This window comes from Lepidochelys olivacea (assembly GCF_965140295.1).
Source record: "Lepidochelys olivacea isolate rLepOli2 genome assembly, chromosome: 22".
Taxonomy (NCBI): Eukaryota; Metazoa; Chordata; order Testudines; family Cheloniidae; genus Lepidochelys; species Lepidochelys olivacea.
This window is the reverse complement of record NC_140432.1, coordinates 17,775,511-17,792,606: the sequence shown is the minus strand read 5'-3', so window position 1 is coordinate 17,792,606 and position 17,096 is coordinate 17,775,511. Positions and strand designations below refer to the sequence as shown.

Sequence of the window (17,096 nt, the reverse complement as noted above, 5' to 3'; positions counted from 1 at the left end):
AGGTAGAGTTTTTATAGGCCTGATCCAACTCTCATTAAAGACTGCCCTCTATTTGAATCATGCCCCAAATTAGCACATTAGACAGACAGATTTGCATAAAATACTTACAATCTTTTATTGATTCAGTCAAAACTCTAATCCCGCCTGCATAATAAAGGATATTCTGGTCAGGTCTATTGAGTTTCTGGAGCAGCTCTTTCACAGACACAGCAGTATACTTTCCAGACTGAAATTCCTCCAGAGCTCTCTCTTCCTCTTTTGCTTTTTTTTCCTGTAAGTCTACTTCATTCATGCAGTCTTCAACACCAAAAGAAAGAGAAACTAAAAATGAAATTCAGTAAAGAGGCCACAAATTCTTGATACACATTAAGGACAGTGAGGAAAGAAATGAAATGCCATTTGATATCCTGATGTTGACCAATATATCTTGGGAAAAACATATATAATCACATTGGCAATATGTATTATTGACACCACATATATTAATATGCATTAAGCATACAATATCAGTATAATGTTATATTGTATATATTTCTAGCAGTTACATATCTTAAACTGGCCTATGTCTTTCTATAATCCTGTTCATTTATGCTAAGAATCCTGCAACACTTTTCAAAGTTGAAGTCAGCTTTGGCATGAGAAAATAAGAAGCTTGTCAAAGGCAAAATGTTCTGCCCCGCAACAAGCTGGGAAGGTATCTTCACAGGCCGGTCCCTGGAATGCCAGTATCGAAAACAAAGATAAGGAAGGTACAAAACAACAAATTAAGAAACTGGCACAAATGAATGGGTTGGACTTTAGTGAAGAGTTTCGGTAACTTGTAAAATCATCCAGTAAATACTCCTAGCTAAAATGCATAACTTGGGAAGCACTTCTGTGTAAGGTGAAGGTAACAACATAGCACAAGACAGCTTCCTGGAAACTAGCATTGTATTGAACCTTTTGTCCTGTGCTATATTATTACTGGCTTTTAGCAATAAACCTGACTGATATTGGTTATTTGGTCTCTTGACTATATTTCATAACAAACCAAAGAACAGTCAAGCAACTGACTATATCATTTATCAATCATGTCAACTGTACAGAAAGATTGCGAGGCAAAGAGGGAAGAAGTGGCTCAGTGATTTGGCGCAACATTCTACATTCTGCACATAGGCCAGTAAAAGTAGAATGACTCTTAGCTGTGGCCAACCACGGGAAAGGTTAGAGAAGAGAAGTTAACTGGAAGAAGAAACAGCTGGATACAGAAACTGGATGGAAAGAGTCCACAGAGAGACTTAAATTATAAACCAGCCTTATGTATTCTAAGTTCAATTTTGATGACAGGATAAAGGTACCAGAAGGACCCTGATGTTAGACTTCTTGCCTTTAAATAAAAATAAAAGGGGTACTTGTGGCACCTTAGAGACTAACCAATTTATTTGACCATAAGCTTTCGTGAGCTACAGCTCACTTCATTGGATGCTTATGGTCAAATAAATTGGTTAGTCTCTAAGGTGCCACAAGTACTCCTTTTCTTTTTGCGAATACAGACTAACATGGCTACTACTCCGAAACCTACCTTTAAATAGACTTTCCTTCTGAGGATCAATTTCTAAGATCTTCTGATAGGACTTCCTGGCCTTAATAAAAGAAACCCAAGGCTATATGGTTAGTTGAAAACAAAACGGAAAAGATTATGCAAAAGATATCTAACTTGACTGGGTCTGACCTAAGACCTTTTGAAATCAATGGACTAACTCCCATGGATGTCAGTGGACTTTGGATTGGGAATATAGAGCTTTAGTCTTTGTTCTTCACTCCCTGCATTTTTTTTATTTAACATCTCTAATCCAAGTCATGACTCTGAACTCAACAAGGAGCAAAACATGAATTCAGACCCCCCTTCTTCTGGACTCTTCAAATCTATGAAGTTGGGGGATGCTATTTTTTTACAGCCCAGAAAAAAATAGCTTTATAATATACAATAGAATCAATCTGCAGCAAGGATGGTTAAACTTTCATGGTTGAAAACACCAGGCAATCTTCAGTCAGTATGTCATTTTAAAATTAACAAGATAGTCAAAATATAAATCTAAAAATCCATCGTTGGGAAAAACAGAATGAGCAGATCATTCTCTGCGAGAAATGAACAAATACCAGCCAACAAGTTAATAGCAAAAGAAATGCAGCTACAAAATACAGCACCAAATGTCATGAGAACTGTACATCTTAGATTATTTCTCTCCCAGGTCTAGCCTCAAAGTATAACCAATTTAGTAATTTCATTTTAAAAAATGATTAGAAAAGTTCTTTTTACTGATTAGAAAATAAAATCAAATTATATTTTAAGAACATTCAGGTTATAGCTACTGTTCAGCATAGGCAGGAAATGTAGAATTAAATGGTCTATACAACACTTAACCCCTTCAGAGATTTGGCAAGAGTAAAATTAATATTAGGGTCTTCACTAGCATACTCCACCTTAACAAATCCCAATGTGCTACACTGGGATCACTTCACCCACCACTGAAATGCAGCCACTTCTGAGTGAAATGCAGCAATAACTGCACCACAGACTCCTGTAACAACCAGAGGAATGCCACCTATAGAATCACCACCACCTTTCCTGCAGCATGGACATGTTCTTTGGAGATCTCCCAAATCCTAACCCAACCTAGCCCTGCTTTAATTGAGGAAGGCAGATGGGGCCACTGCACAACTTGCTGGTATAGCTACAAGTCACGTTCCAGGGCAGAACTGGCGCCAATTGCTTATGCCCTGATCTGCTCAAGTGGCCCCCTATTTGCTTTTTATTATAAGAACTTTCCTGTTTTAATATTGGGTGGGGACTATTCCTGCTTAGGACCCCCAATGAGCTAGCGTCAGGTCTGTTCCATGACCTACCATGGCAGCATCCAGTCCAATCAACAGGAACCTGTCCATGCTTTTACTGCTTATTGGTCAGAAATGTGGGACGGAGAATTCGGTTATTCTGTTTCCATCCAAAACTGACCAATAATTTAAAAAGACAGAACCACTACAAGTTATTATTAAAGACTAATACAAAGTACGACAGTGAGGAAGGGAGAAAAAAAAATCAAACGTACAACACAACAGGGAATAATTGGCTAGGTGGTAGTACTGCTAAAAAGAATCTAGGGATTCTCGTGGATCACAAACTGATTATGAGCCAACAGTGCGATGCAATTGTGGAAAAGGCTAATATTTGGGGGGTGTATTAACAGGAATGTCGTATCTAAGACACGACAGGTGGCTCTGCACTGGTGAAGCCTCAACTGGAATAGCATGTCCAGTTTTGGGTGCTACACCTGAACCTGATAAGAGACTTCAAAAACGTGTTAAGGACTGCTATAGAGAGGACAATCAATCGTTCTTTATGTCCACTGAAGGTAGCACAAGAAGTAACTGACTTAATCGGCTGCAAAATAGACTTAGTTTAGTTATTAGAAATAACTAAATAATAACATTTTGTCCCCCAAGCAACCAATGTATGACAATACATTAGCATAACATGCTATCATAAGTCAAGTGTTTAAGACCATTTCTCTCTCTTAGAATCATAGAATATCAGGGTTGGAAGGGACCCCTGAAGGTCATCTAGTCCAACCCCCTGCTCGAAGCAGGACCAATTCCCAGTTAAATCATCCCAGCCAGGGCTTTGTCAAGCCTGACCTTAAAAACCTCTAAGGAAGGAGATTCCACCACCTCCCTAGGTAACGCATTCCAGTGTTTCACCACCCTCTTAGTGAAAAAGTTTTTCCTAATATCCAATCTAAACCTCCCCCACTGCAACTTGAGACCATTACTCCTCGTTCTGTCATCTGCTACCATTGAGAACAGTCTAGAGCCATCCTCTTTGGAACCCCCTTTCAGGTAGTTGAAAGCAGCTATCAAATCCCCCCTCATTCTTCTCTTCTGCAGGCTAAACAATCCCAGCTCCCTCAGCCTCTCCTCGTAAGTCATGTGTTCTAGACCCCTAATCATTTTTGTTGCCCTTCACTGGACTCTCTCCAATTATCCACATCCTTCTTGTAGTGTGGGGCCCAAAACTGGACACAGTACTCCAGATGAGGCCTCACCAATGTCGAATAGAGGAGAACGATCACGTCCCTCGATCTGCTCGCTATGCCCCTACTTATACATCCCAAAATGCCATTGGCCTTCTTTGCAACAAGGGCACACTGCTGACTCATATTCAGCTTCTCGTCCACTGTTACCCCTAGGTCCTTTTCCGCAGAACTGCTGCCTAGCCATTCGGTCCCTAGTCTGTAGCAGTGCATTGGATTCTTCCATCCTAAGTGCAGGACCCTGCACTTATCCTTATTGAACCTCATCAGATTTCTTTTGGCCCAATCCTCCAATTTGTCTAGGTCCTTCTGTATCCTATCCCTCCCCTCCAGCGTATCTACCACTCCTCCCAGTTTAGTATCATCCGCAAATTTGCTGAGAGTGCAATCCACACCATCCTCCAGATCATTTATGAAGATATTGAACAAAACCGGCCCCAGGACCGACCCTTGGGGCACTCCACTTGACACCGGCTGCCAACTAGACATGGAGCCATTAATCACTACCCGTTGAGCCCGACAATCTAGCCAGCTTTCTACCCACCTTATAGTGCATTCATCCAGCCCATACTTCCTTAACTTGCTGACAAGAATACTGTGGGAGACTGTGTCAAAAGCTTTGCTAAAGTCAAGAAACAATACATCCACTGCTTTCCCTTCATCCACAGAACCAGTAATCTCATCATAAAAGGCAATTAGATTAGTCAGGCATGACCTTCCCTTGGTGAATCCATGCTGGCTGTTCCTGATCACTTTCCTCTCATGCAAGTGCTTCAGGATTGATTCTTTGAGGACCTGCTCCATGATTTTTCCAGGGACTGAGGTGAGGCTGACTGGCCTGTAGTTCCCTGGATCCTCCTTCTTCCCTTTTTTAAAGATTGGCACTACATTAGCCTTTTTCCAGTCATCCGGGACTTCCCCCGTTCGCCATGAGTTTTCAAAGATAATGGCCAATGGCTCTGCAATCACAGCCGCCAATTCCTTCAGCACTCTCGGATGCAACTCGTCCGGCCCCATGGACTTGTGCACGTCCAGCTTTTCTAAATAGTCCCTAACCACCTCTATCTCCACAGAGGGCTGGCCATCTCTTCCCCATTTTGTGATGCCCAGCGCAGCAGTCTGGGAGCTGACCTTGTTAGTGAAAACAGAGGCAAAAAAAGCATTGAGTACATTAGCTTTTTCCACATCCTCTGTCACTAGGTTGCCTCCCTCATTCAGTAAGGGGCCCACACTTTCCTTGGCTTTCTTCTTGTTGCCAACATACCTGAAGAAGCCCTTCTTGTTACTCTTGACATCTCTTGCTAGCTGCAGCTCCAGGTGCGATTTGGCCCTCCTGATATCATTCCTACATGCCCGAGCAATATTTTTATACTCTTCCCTGGTCATATGACCAAACCTTCCACTTCTTGTAAGCTTCTTTTTTATGTTTAAGATCCGCTAGGATTTCACCATTAAGCCAAGCTGGTCTTCCGTTGCCTTATAATGCCAAACAATGGGCAGACATATATTCTGCTTATTCTTATACTGGTATAAACCTTATCTAAGTTGCTAAACCAATGGAGTTACTCCAGATTTACACCAGAGTATTTAAAAAGAGAATGTGGCTCAACCCCAACAAGGTTTGTGCAGCTTACCTCATTGTAGTCCTTCAGGGCCAGATGAGCTTTTCCCATATGGAAATAGGCTTTAATACATTTTTCGTTGCACTGCATTAAAAAGAATTAATCAAATAGTTTAGAATCTTGAATCATTACACGCTGCTGCCTAACCTCCTGGCTAATAAAGTTACAGCAACTGCCCAAAAACCTATAAACATGGAGTGTGCTGCACTTTGAGTGAAGCTAGCTGACTTTCAGTTAATTGAATAACACTTAGGCTGCCCTCTGTAATACAATCAATTGCTATCATACGGAAATTTCTCAGTATACTTTTCATTTCTATTCATACAGAATACTACTAAGGATCAGATCTGGTGTAAGTTGATGTAACTCCATTGATTTCAGCAAAGATACACAGATTTACACTAGCAGAAGACATGGCCCCACATATTCGACTTTTCAAGCAGGAACCACATCCATATTTGGGAAAAGCAGGGTCACCCTTCTCCCACAGCACCCTATAAACTGCAAAACGTAGACCCAGTCTCACCATTTGATAGCCTTAGGCCACAATTGGGAAGAAATCAACAATATGACATTAATCATACATACAAACTAGTGGTTTGATCAGAAATAAGAACATGGACCCATACTCCACATATATTAAAATTTTTTAAAAACCTGGGACCATATCCTCTGTGGGTGTTAACTAGAATACTGTCATTGACTTCAGGATCATAACTTACATTAGATGAGGATCAGGACCACTGTTCCCTCATACAAAAATCAGATGTCAAGAATTATAACATTCAAAAACCAGTCGGAGAACACTTCAATCTCTCTGGTCACTCGATTACAGACATAAAAGTGGCAATTCTTCAATAAAAAGAACTTTAAAAACAGACTCCAACGAGAGACTGCTGAATTGGAATTAATTTGCAAACTGGATACAATTAACTTACGCTTGAATAAAGACTGGGAGTGGATGGATCATTACACAAAGTAAAACTATTTCCCCATGTTTATTCCCCCCTCACTGTTCCTCAGACATTCTTGTCAACTGCTGGAAATGGCCCACCTTGATTACCACTACAAAAGGTTTCCCTCCCCTCCCTCCCCCCCCCCCCCCCCCCCCCGCTCTCCTGCTGGTAATAGCTCACCTTACTTGATCACTCTCCTTACAGTGTGTATCGTAACACCCATTGTTTCATGTTCTCTGTGTATATAAATCTCCACACTGTATTTTCCACTGAATGCATCCGATGAACTGAGCTGTAGCTCACGAAAGCTTATGCTCAAATAAATTTGTGAGTCTCTAAGGTGCCACAAGTACTCCTTTTCTTTTTGCGGATACAGCCTAACACGGCTGCTACTCTGAAACTAGTTACACTCTGTGTCCTACCAACTGATTGAAGAAATGGCAAAGCACTTACCTTTAAAGCCCATTCACAATCATTGATTACTTTCTTGTACTCCTGCAACTTCATGTGAGCCTGAAATAAAGCCAAGATGGGATACAGATCAGCAGACTTATCAGCCCAAAGAAGAATTATAATACTGTGTATCTCTATAATGTTTTTCCAAGTTCAAAGTACTGTGCAGACATTAGTTTAATTAAAGTGATATGCTTTAACCCACAGAGAGTGCCAACATATTGACTGATACATAATTAACTGCTTCTGGTGTTTTACCATGTCTGTGCATCAGTGTGCAGTGGATTTTCAAGTGAGTTAAACACAAACCAAGCACAAAACTCACATGGGTCTGTACTAAACTTAGGGCAGGAAAAAGTCCTCAGTTCACAATTAAAAATTTGCCTCATCTTTCAGAAAAAAGGTAGCTTGAAAAATATATATACCCCACTGAACTTTCTTTTCATGCCGTGGTGCGGATGGGGGATGACCTGTGCATTGTGCTGTCATTGAATGTGGGGTGGGGGGGAAGGGCAGAGCAATGGAGCTTGTGGGACAAACAACCCTTCCATGATTAGGCTTCATTCTGACCCTCCATGCAGGAGACAGGCTGCAGTCACAACAGGAATAAAATGAACTTTAGAAGACTGCTGAATCATTCCCACATGGTCAAGGGAGTAGCCAAAGTCTGGGTTGTGTCTTTCGGGTTTGGTTTTGCTTCCTGGAAGCCAGAGGCACAGGCCAGGAATTAAAACAATAGCTGTCCAATGATTTTCTGAAATGCAACTTTTCCTTTGAGATTATAAAAAGGCAATGAGATAACCTGCTGAACAGAAATAAATTTACATCCATATTAGTACCATAATCTTCTGGCAAGGACCCAACCACAGATACTCACTGCAGGCAAAATGCCCACTCCATAGGTTGCATGCCATTGAGTGAAAGTTTCACAGAACCTACTGCTTCTCACAGTATTAGTTTTCTCAACACAGCATCGGCTTATACTAGTCAGTCCTTTAGCTAGAGAGGAAGAGATCTGTGCAACAATGCTGAAAATTTAGGGTGCAGGCCCTGTTGCTGATGCATGATAGGGAGGGGCCTTACAGTTACACACAATGGAATGGGTTGCAAAGCTTTTGGAAGTGGTTTCAACTGTCAAACATAACGTTGACTGGAAGTACTGAAGTAAGAGCAGGATTTACACTTGAGGAAGAAGGATGCCCCTGGGTTTAAAGCTAGGAGGCATGAGACTTGAGTTCTGTTCCCAATACAGACTTCCTGCGTGACTGACCTATCTAAGGTGTGTGAAATTCTATGGCCTGTGCTATGGAGCAGGTTAGACTAGATGATAAGGTCTTAGGGGAAGACACGAGGGTCCTAGTTCATGACAGAGGCTCCTAAGGGCTATGATAATACAAATAAATAATGATCATCCTAAGGTCCACCTTCTGGCCTTAAAATCTATTAGTCTATTATTAAAGATATAATATTTGGAAAATGGAGCAGATAGGAGCTCTGCCGGCCCCCCCTTGGCATACAAGGTAGGTAAAGAGCTCATCACCTGTGGTAACATTCAGCTCTCTACAGCCTATTTAGAAAATATCAGGACAACAGATTCTTCCCTTCATATGGGCATGTCAGAGAATTAGCCTCCATTAGAGATTATGATAAAAAGAGAGGCAAGGATGGTTAGTGGCAACAAAAGGGAATATAGAGACACTCCTTGCACAAAGCTACAAAAGATGCATGACTGATTATTTTTGCTTTCTGTTTTCCTTTAGTACCAGCTATTGGGCACTCAATAGCAGGTCTCTGATACCATGGCAATTGGCACAGTATACGAGGATGGATATTACATTATAGGCTGATGTTCATGGCTCAATACTTTCTGTTAGACACTTGCGTAGAGAGAGCATAAAATGCTACACATGACTGAGGAATTAGTTCAGAGCCATAAAAGGCAGCATGATTTGCATCACAGCCTCTCCAGTGAAGCTGAATTCTTGATCAGTGCAAGAAACTAAAGAGAAAGTTTCAATACAGAGTTTAGTCTAAAGTACTTTGCTGGTAACTTTTAATCATATTAATATTCACTGTTGCTAACAGGGCAGTAAAGTAGATCCCATCAACTCCTGTTAGCAAAAATGAGACCTAAAGCACCACTGTGGAGAATGGCCCGGGACAAACTACCTTATGTGCTGCTCTTCCTCCATTTTCCAGTTCATCTGCAACACATCTGAACTCCTGAAATTGTCTTAGACAACAGAGCAATGATTCTCATGTGCCACCTGCAGGTAGCTTAGGCTGTTTTGTACCTAAACAATACATCTACAGCAGATTTTTCACACACTGACCTGTGCTCTGTTCGTGTACAGCACCTGCATATCCTTCTGTTTCTCCAGCCCTTCAGTGTATCGCTGGATAGCTGTGGCATAGTCTCCTTTACTGAATGCATCATTTCCCTTCTCTTTCAGGGCTGCAGCAACAAGAGTCATGTATTGCAAATGTCATTATTTCCAGTTGTAAACACAGTGGACAGAAACCATGTTTTCCTGCTGCAGCTTGCCCTGAGATTCCCACTGTATTGCCTCTATTGGAACTGTGTTCATTGGGCATAGCATGCAACAGACTTTTCTCTGTGCATTTTCATTTACGTGCCCCTTTCATGTTCTAAAAGACAAACTCAGGCCATTTGTATTTTCTCTTTATAGCCTATTATTTACATCTTCCCACACACTACATATCTCTCACTCCAAACCATAAGTCTCTTTATCATAAAGGGGAGAGCTATTAAGAGGAATGCGTTCCAAAAGACCTCAGTACCTACTGCGTATAGCCCATGTTCTCTTCTAATCAATGCTGTACATAAGATCATAGGTACTATGGAACACCAAATGCCTGCTTCCTTGTCCCCAGTCTCATCAATGTGCATACACAACGCACAGTCAACCTGTGGAACTCCTTCCCAGAGGATATTGTGAAGGCTAAGACTATACCAGGGTTAAAAAAAGAACTAGATAAGTTCATGGAGGATAGGTCCAGCAATGGCTATTAGCCAGGATGGGCAGGGGTGGTATCCCTAGCCTCTGTTTGCCAGAAGCTGGGAGTGGGCGACAGGGGATGGATCACTTGATGATTACCTGTTCTGTTCATTCCCTCGGGGGTACCTGGTATTGGCCACTGTCGACAGACAGGATACTGGGCTAGATGGACCTTTGGTCTAACCCAGCATGGCTGGTTCTTACGTTCTTATAAAAATGTGGCTAACAGGCTAGTTTACCAGCTTAATTCAGCTCTGTTCTTTTTAAGTAGTGCTTAGTGGACATCAAAAATGTAAAACTTCAGCAATTACCATTCGCCAAACGTTCATTTTTCTTCCTTCTTTTGGCTCGTTCTTTTGCATCTTTCTCTAATGCTGACATGAAGCTGTCTGAGAGCCAGCAGAGTTAGGGTAGCATTTCAGTCAATGAAAGAAAAGATTTACTCATTACAATCAAATTGCAGATGAGAGAAAAGTCATTTCTGAGACATGTTTTCTCCATAGAGAAAATCTTAAGGACGTATTTCATTAATTTGATATAATGCGGAACGTGTGTGATAAGCTATTACATACAACGGCCGTAATGCTGCCCTAGATTTGCATACCTGCCTCTTTAAGTAGCTCTTCTCTAAGAGATGCCTCTTTTTGATTCAGAATAATGAGGTTCTTAGATGAGAGGTAGAGAATATGCTGAAAAAATTCTTTACTACGCACAATCCAGCCAGGCACACAGGACTTGTAAGCAATTATAACTTTCTGATACACCTCTCAGAGTCAACTGAAAGATTCACATTGACTTCAGATGGAGTTGGATCAGGCCCTGCATGAGGCAGCTGAATCAGGGAAAGCAATCTGCAATCCTTACTCTAGCTTTATTGATACAAATTGAACAGGGGATAATTATTGGAGAGGTGAACCTTGTCCTACCTTGTCTCACTGTCTCCATATTCCGCGTGGTCTGAAAAAGTTGGATGAGTGACACACAAACACAGATACAAAAAGGTTAGGTTTGAACTGGAATGAAAATAAATTTAAATATAGTTATTTCTAAACTAGCTGCAATTTTCATGAGAAAATATGGATTGCAAAAAATAGAGCACATTCATTTTTCAAAGCAGCTTAAAAAGCAGATGTATAACAACATGAGTCTAGTAACAAGAGAAGCAGTTTTTAAACTTGTCAAAACTAACTCCATCAGACGCATTTAAAGTCACGGAACAAAAGAAAACAATTCAATCCTCAGGTGTCCTCTTGCAAAATCAATTTGGCTAAGAATTTCTGTTAGACTCTTCACATGGGAAAATTCACCACTGCAATCTGATTATTCTAACTGCAATAGCAATCTGCTGGGGTACACTTCATTATAAAAGCATTTCTTTTAATAAGAATAGGAGCAGCTGCACAACACTTAGGGCCAGCTTTCAAAGATATGTGGGTGCCTAAAGATGCGGATACATGCTTTGTGGGATTCTCTAAAGTGCCTAAGCAGGATAGGCGCCCAACTGCTATTGATTTCAACAGGTGTTAGGTGCCTAACCTGCTTATGTACTTCTGAAAATCCCACTAGTCAACTATCTGAATCTTTAGGCACCTGAAAATCTAGCTCCTAATGTCTGAATTAAAGCCTCTCAAGATTTTGACTGGCTTTGGATCAGAAAGCAGCAAACAGTATCCACATGTTGCAGCATCTAAGCACCTGCTTCTTCTTTGCTATTAGCACCCAGTGATCTCCTGAAGAAGAGGTATAGGCTGTAAAACATGATGTGGGGTATTCTCTCATATGCTTTCCAGTGAGGAAAATTAAACATAGGTTTAAGCTACATTTGACCTTTATTTGTAACAATACTTATGAGGTTTGTCTTGGGTTTGCATAAGTGGCAAGATAGCTGCACTTATATCATTTGAAAGACTAACTGCCTACATCTGATACTCGAAAAGAGATCATAAGTCTTACCACATCTTGTGAGTAAACAACTGTTCTGTTCAACTTGGTCTTGCATTCTCCATCATCTCTGACCTCCTTGAGCTGAAGTCTTTTCTCTGTATCAGAGATGGCTTTTTCCTGGACAGCTGGGTCTGTGGAGTTCAAGCCTTGAACCAAGTTGGCTAAAACAAAACCAAACAAACTTGAAATAAAATGAACTCAGAGAGACCAGGAGTCAAGTTTTCCCTTTGGTTACACATGCCTTTGAAGCCAGAAGGAGCTGAATGTATGATTGAGAGTATGCCCATGCTCTGAGGTGGGGTGTGATTCCCAGCTTGAGGAGAGAGTGCACTAGTTCTTATCAAGCTAGCACACTAAACACAGCCACACAAGCTGTGGTACTCAGGGCAGCTAGCCAGTTTATAACCATCTGAGATCCTACACACATACTCAGGGTGGCTGGCTCATTTCACAGCTTGTGCTTCCACGGCTACATTCTATCTGTAGTGTGATTACTCAGTGACAGCCAGTGAGAGTATGTCTTCTCAACTTGGGAATCACACCCCCAGCTCAAAGTGTAGATGTGCACTAAAAGACTTGATGTAACATACACATGACAAGGACAACATTTATAAACTAAAAAAAAAAAAAATTCATCTGTCTTTGGCCTTTTGGCTATGGTTCAGGGTAGCTTCAGTTTAATATCTGATACTCCCTCCATAGGTTATAGCTCCAAATGTTAGCAGGGGGATGGACTCAATCTAACAAGTTTTTTCCCCATCTCTAAGTTCTACCAATGATTTACATGACTCTAAAAATAAAATAATAACCGGAGGCATTTAGAGGCATTGCCAGTATCTGGCAAGCTTCACATCTCCAAGCACTCAGAGATTTCAAAAACTAAATACAGTGATCAAAACTGTATGATCTTTTCTTCTTTTGTTTTTTCTTCCTTTTGCTCTCTAATTCTCTTTATTTGTCCACCTCAAATGATTTCGGTTTTCTATTTGGGTATTTATCACTGAACAAAGATTAAGGCAATAATGTGACACAATAACCAGCATTTCAGTGAGGGTAGATGCCCAAAGATCAAATTTCACTGATAAAAATAGAGCAGTTTCAAAAATACAGAGTTCTTTTCTGTTTAAAATACAAAATCCCCTATTTGGGTACATTTTGATTTATTTTTTATCATTTGTTATACGTTCAGTGCCAAAGACACTTGTTTTCTTTTGCCTCTGGCTGGGAGTCTAACTTCAGAAACAGCAACAGGAGAGAACACAAAAGAAGCCCCCCAAACCATAGTGAACACTGCTGTCATTTGGACATCAATGAAGTTTTCCAATCTTAGTAAGAAAGACAAATATGCAGGTCTCTCAGGTAATTCCCTTTTAGACCTAAATTTCTGCTGCAGTTTCAAGTGGCTATGTTATTCTTCTATTTTACTTCCTGTCCTAAACTGCTGCATAGGATTCCTATGCTCTGCTAAAAAAAAAAAAAACTGTGGCAATCCTTCCAGAGATGGCTAGAAGTTAGTGGTGGGTCCCTTAGCTACTTCACAGAGGCGTTATAAGACTTCATAAGTTAATGTCTGCAAAATACTTTGAGATCCTCAGATGAAAGGGGCTATAGAGATGCCATCTATTACCATCACTTATCAAAAATTCCAATTTTTTAATTTCACTTCTTTGTTTGCTAGCCCAGTTACTAAGACCCCCATTCCTGGAAGTGACTGCCTGCATTCATGAAGTGCCCCACTGCCTTCAGGACTGGGGCCTCACTCTATGAGAGTATTTTTTATAAACATTGTTATACATAAGGAAAGATCATAGCCAACATTTTCTAAAGCAAGGTCTGATTTTGACTGTTCCATTACCTGGTGCCCAACTAAAGACCATTTGGGTCTGGTTTTCAGAGGTGCTAAGCGCTCACAGCTCTTATCAAGATCAGCTGGAGTTAGGAGCTCAGTATCTCCGCAAATGTCTTAAGGTGGGCACTAAAACCAGAAGCCAATGCTGTCCTTAACGCAGTGACTTCACCTGAGCAACACTCCAACCAAGTGTAAATCTGCCCCACCATGTTTACAGTACACTTACTAATTTCATCCACATCTCTCAGGAATTTCTGCAAATCTCTCTCCTCCAGCTCATCAGCCATCATGGTACAGAATGACTTAAGGGGGTGGACTGGAACCTAGAAGAAGGAATAACAGAAGGAGAAAAAAAAAAAACTTACAAAGCCTAAAAATAACCTATTGGTTATTTTAATACAGGTTTGCCGCCACATCTGGGGAGACTGGATGATTCACAACATTCGTTGGAATGCATCCGATGAAGTGAGCTGTAGCTCACGAAAGCTTATGCTCAAATAAATTGGTTAGTCTCTAAGGTGCCACTAGTACTCTTCTTCTTTTTGTGAACATTGGTTCACTTTCCCTTTACCATTCTCACTTGGGCTTTGACAGCTTGTTTCCAGCCCAGAACTAGAGTACCATCATAAGTTACTCAGAGTATTACATAATGTCAACCTCAAGCCCCACAGGACAGGGGTCTGTGTCACAAACTCACCACCACTACCAGCACTTAGTTGATCACATTTTCAGAAGTGGTCAGGACCCAGCAGCTCCCACTGAGAACCAAAGAGAGTCCCCCTCCACCCTACCACTGAGAATGGAGAAACCTCATTTAAAATTACACAGTCCCTCCCAGTCCCCACTGAGAACACTGCAAGCTGAGCTCCTTTGACACCCTGGCTCCATAGGCCCCTTTCAGACAGCATCATGCCTGAGGGATGATTGGGATATGGAGACTGAGTTCTCCTGTCACACTCCCTACTCCACACCCAACAGGGCCAAAGTGGGCTGGCAGGGGAAGCTGGCCCTGCTGCTGCTGCTACCCCGGCGGACCAGAAGCCTCCATCCGCTAGCACCTTTGTCTGCAAGGAAGTCACGCATAGTGGCCCGTTAGAGCAGGGAGAGATGGGGCACTGTAGGGACAGGGGGCTGTAGGCCTGGGGGAGGTTAATGGCAGGGAGAGGCTGGGGAACTGGGAGGTGAGGCTGGGAAAAGTTGGGAAGCAGTTGGGGTACTGTGGGGTGGAGCAGCAAGGCTGTCGGAGGCAGTGGTAAGGACTGGGGGGCTGCAGGGTGGGGAGCAGGGAGAAGTGCGGGCTGTGGGGATTTGGGGTGGGTAGAGATGGAACAGATGGCCACAGGGAGAGGTGGGGGCAATGAGGGCACTGTGGAGATCAGGACGAGGTTGGGGCTGCAGGGTGGGGAGCTAGGAAGGAGATAGAGGTGGGGGGCCTGCGAGGTGGGGAGAAGTGGGGCAGGGGCTGCAGGAAGTGGGGGAAATGAGGGTGCTGTGATCAGGGAGAGGTTGGGGCTGCAGCGTGGGGAGCTGGGAAGGACCGGGTGGGGGCTGCAGGGAGGGCAGGCAAAGGTCGGGATTGTATGGCAGCATGGAGAGGTGGGGCAGGGGTTGCGGGGGGGCGGGGTGGGGAGCAGGGAGAGGTGGGAATGGTGTGGTGCTGCCCGGAGGGAGGAATGGTGGGGAACTGGGGGGGAACGGTGGGGCCACAGGATGGGGAGCCTGGGGAGTGGGGAGAGATGGGGGCTGCATGGGGGGGGATGGTGTGGGCAGGGGGTGGGGAGCAATGCGGGGCTGGAGAGCAGAGAAAGGTGGGGAGCAATGAAGGGCTGGGGAGATGGGGGGCTGCGTGGGGGGGGAGAGTGGGGGCGGGTAGTGGGGAGCGATGGGGGGCTGAGGAGAGGCGGGGGCGGTGGGGGGCTGGGGGCTGCACGGAGGGGGCGGTGGGGGGCTGGGGAGAGGCGGGGGCGGTGGGGGGCTGGGGAGAGGCGGGGGCGGTGGGGAGATGGGGGTTGCGCGGAGGGGGCGGTGGGGGGCTGGGGAGAGGCGGGGGCGGTGGGGAGATGGGGGCTGCGCGGAGGGGGCGGTGGGGGGCTGGGGAGAGGCGGGGGCGGTGGGGAGATGGGGGCTGCGCGGAGGGGGCGGTGGGGGGCTGGGGAGAGGCGGGGGCTGGGGGGGGCTGGGGGCTGCGCGGAGGGGGCGGTGGGGGGCTGGGGAGAGGCGGGGGCTGGGGGGGGCTGGGGGCTGCGCGGAGGGGGCGGTGGGGGGCTGGGGAGAGGCGGGGGCTGGGGGGGGCTGGGGGCTGCGCGGAGGGGGCGGTGGGGGGCTGGGGAGAGGCGGGGGCTGGGGGGGGCTGGGGGCTGCGCGGAGGGGGCGGTGGGGGGCTGGGGAGAGGCGGGGGCTGGGGAGATGGGGGCTGCGCGGAGGGGGCGGTGGGGGGCTGGGGAGAGGCGGGGGCGGTGGGGAGATGGGGGCTGCGCGGAGGGGGCGGTGGGGGGCTGGGGAGAGGCGGGGGCTGGGGGGGGCTGGGGGCTGCGCGGAGGGGGCGGTGGGGGGCTGGGGAGAGGCGGGGGCTGGGGGGGGCTGGGGGCTGCGCGGAGGGGGCGGTGGGGGGCTGGGGAGAGGCGGGGGCGGTGGGGAGATGGGGGCTGCGCGGAGGGGGCCTGGGGAGAGGCGGGCGATGGGGGGCAGGTGTGGGGGGGGGTTCCTGCTCACCCCCTGCGAGCCGCGCCCTGCGGCAGGCCGGGCGGGAGCCGGGCAGTTACCGGGTCAGCAGCGTCCCGCTGGTCGCCTCGGTAACGAGCCCGTGATGCTCCGCCCCTTCCTCCCTCGGCGCAGCCAATAGCGGCCGCCGGTGGGCGGGGCCTGGCCCCGGGAGGAGGCGGTGCTGTGCCGAGATGGGCGGGGCCCCCTCAGAGGGACCAGGCGGCGGGGGCAGCTACAGAGGAGATGCAGACAGAACCTGAGGGGGGGGGCAGAGGTCAGGGGGCAGAGGTCAAAGGCTTGTCCAATGGGGTTGGAGGAGCCAGTAAAGCCCCAGGAAAGCCCCTCCCCTTCACCCCCAGAGCAGAGCCCCCCCCCAGCCCCGGCACTGCCCCCCCATCCCCCCATAAGCCTCCTGTTGCAACAGCCCATTGCCAGCCTCCTCCGCCGCCCAGCCAGACCCTGGCACGTGGCCGGTGGGG

General features: G+C 45.4%; 1 protein-coding gene across 2 annotated transcripts in view; it reads right to left on the bottom strand.

Moving 5' to 3' along the window:
* The window catches only part of TTC12 (tetratricopeptide repeat domain 12), a 37,100-nt gene extending 20,374 nt beyond the window's left edge, over nucleotides 1-16,726 (bottom strand). The window contains exons 1-10 of one of the 2 annotated variants that reach the window (XM_084611762.1): nucleotides 16,677-16,726; nucleotides 14,141-14,237; nucleotides 12,075-12,226; nucleotides 11,048-11,078; nucleotides 10,433-10,510; nucleotides 9,435-9,556; nucleotides 7,102-7,161; nucleotides 5,705-5,776; nucleotides 1,562-1,622; nucleotides 109-297 (exon numbers count right to left, since the gene is read on the bottom strand). In XM_084611762.1, coding sequence (XP_084467888.1) covers nucleotides 109-297; nucleotides 1,562-1,622; nucleotides 5,705-5,776; nucleotides 7,102-7,161; nucleotides 9,435-9,556; nucleotides 10,433-10,510; nucleotides 11,048-11,078; nucleotides 12,075-12,226; nucleotides 14,141-14,204 — 829 coding nt within the window. In that variant the 5' untranslated portion in view covers nucleotides 14,205-14,237; nucleotides 16,677-16,726. Of the gene's footprint in view, nucleotides 1-108; nucleotides 298-1,561; nucleotides 1,623-5,704; nucleotides 5,777-7,101; nucleotides 7,162-9,434; nucleotides 9,557-10,432; nucleotides 10,511-11,047; nucleotides 11,079-12,074; nucleotides 12,227-14,140; nucleotides 14,238-16,626 lie in introns of both variants that reach the window. The other variant, XM_084611761.1, reaches the window with a different exon arrangement.
* Between the last annotated feature and the right edge of the window lie 370 nt (nucleotides 16,727-17,096).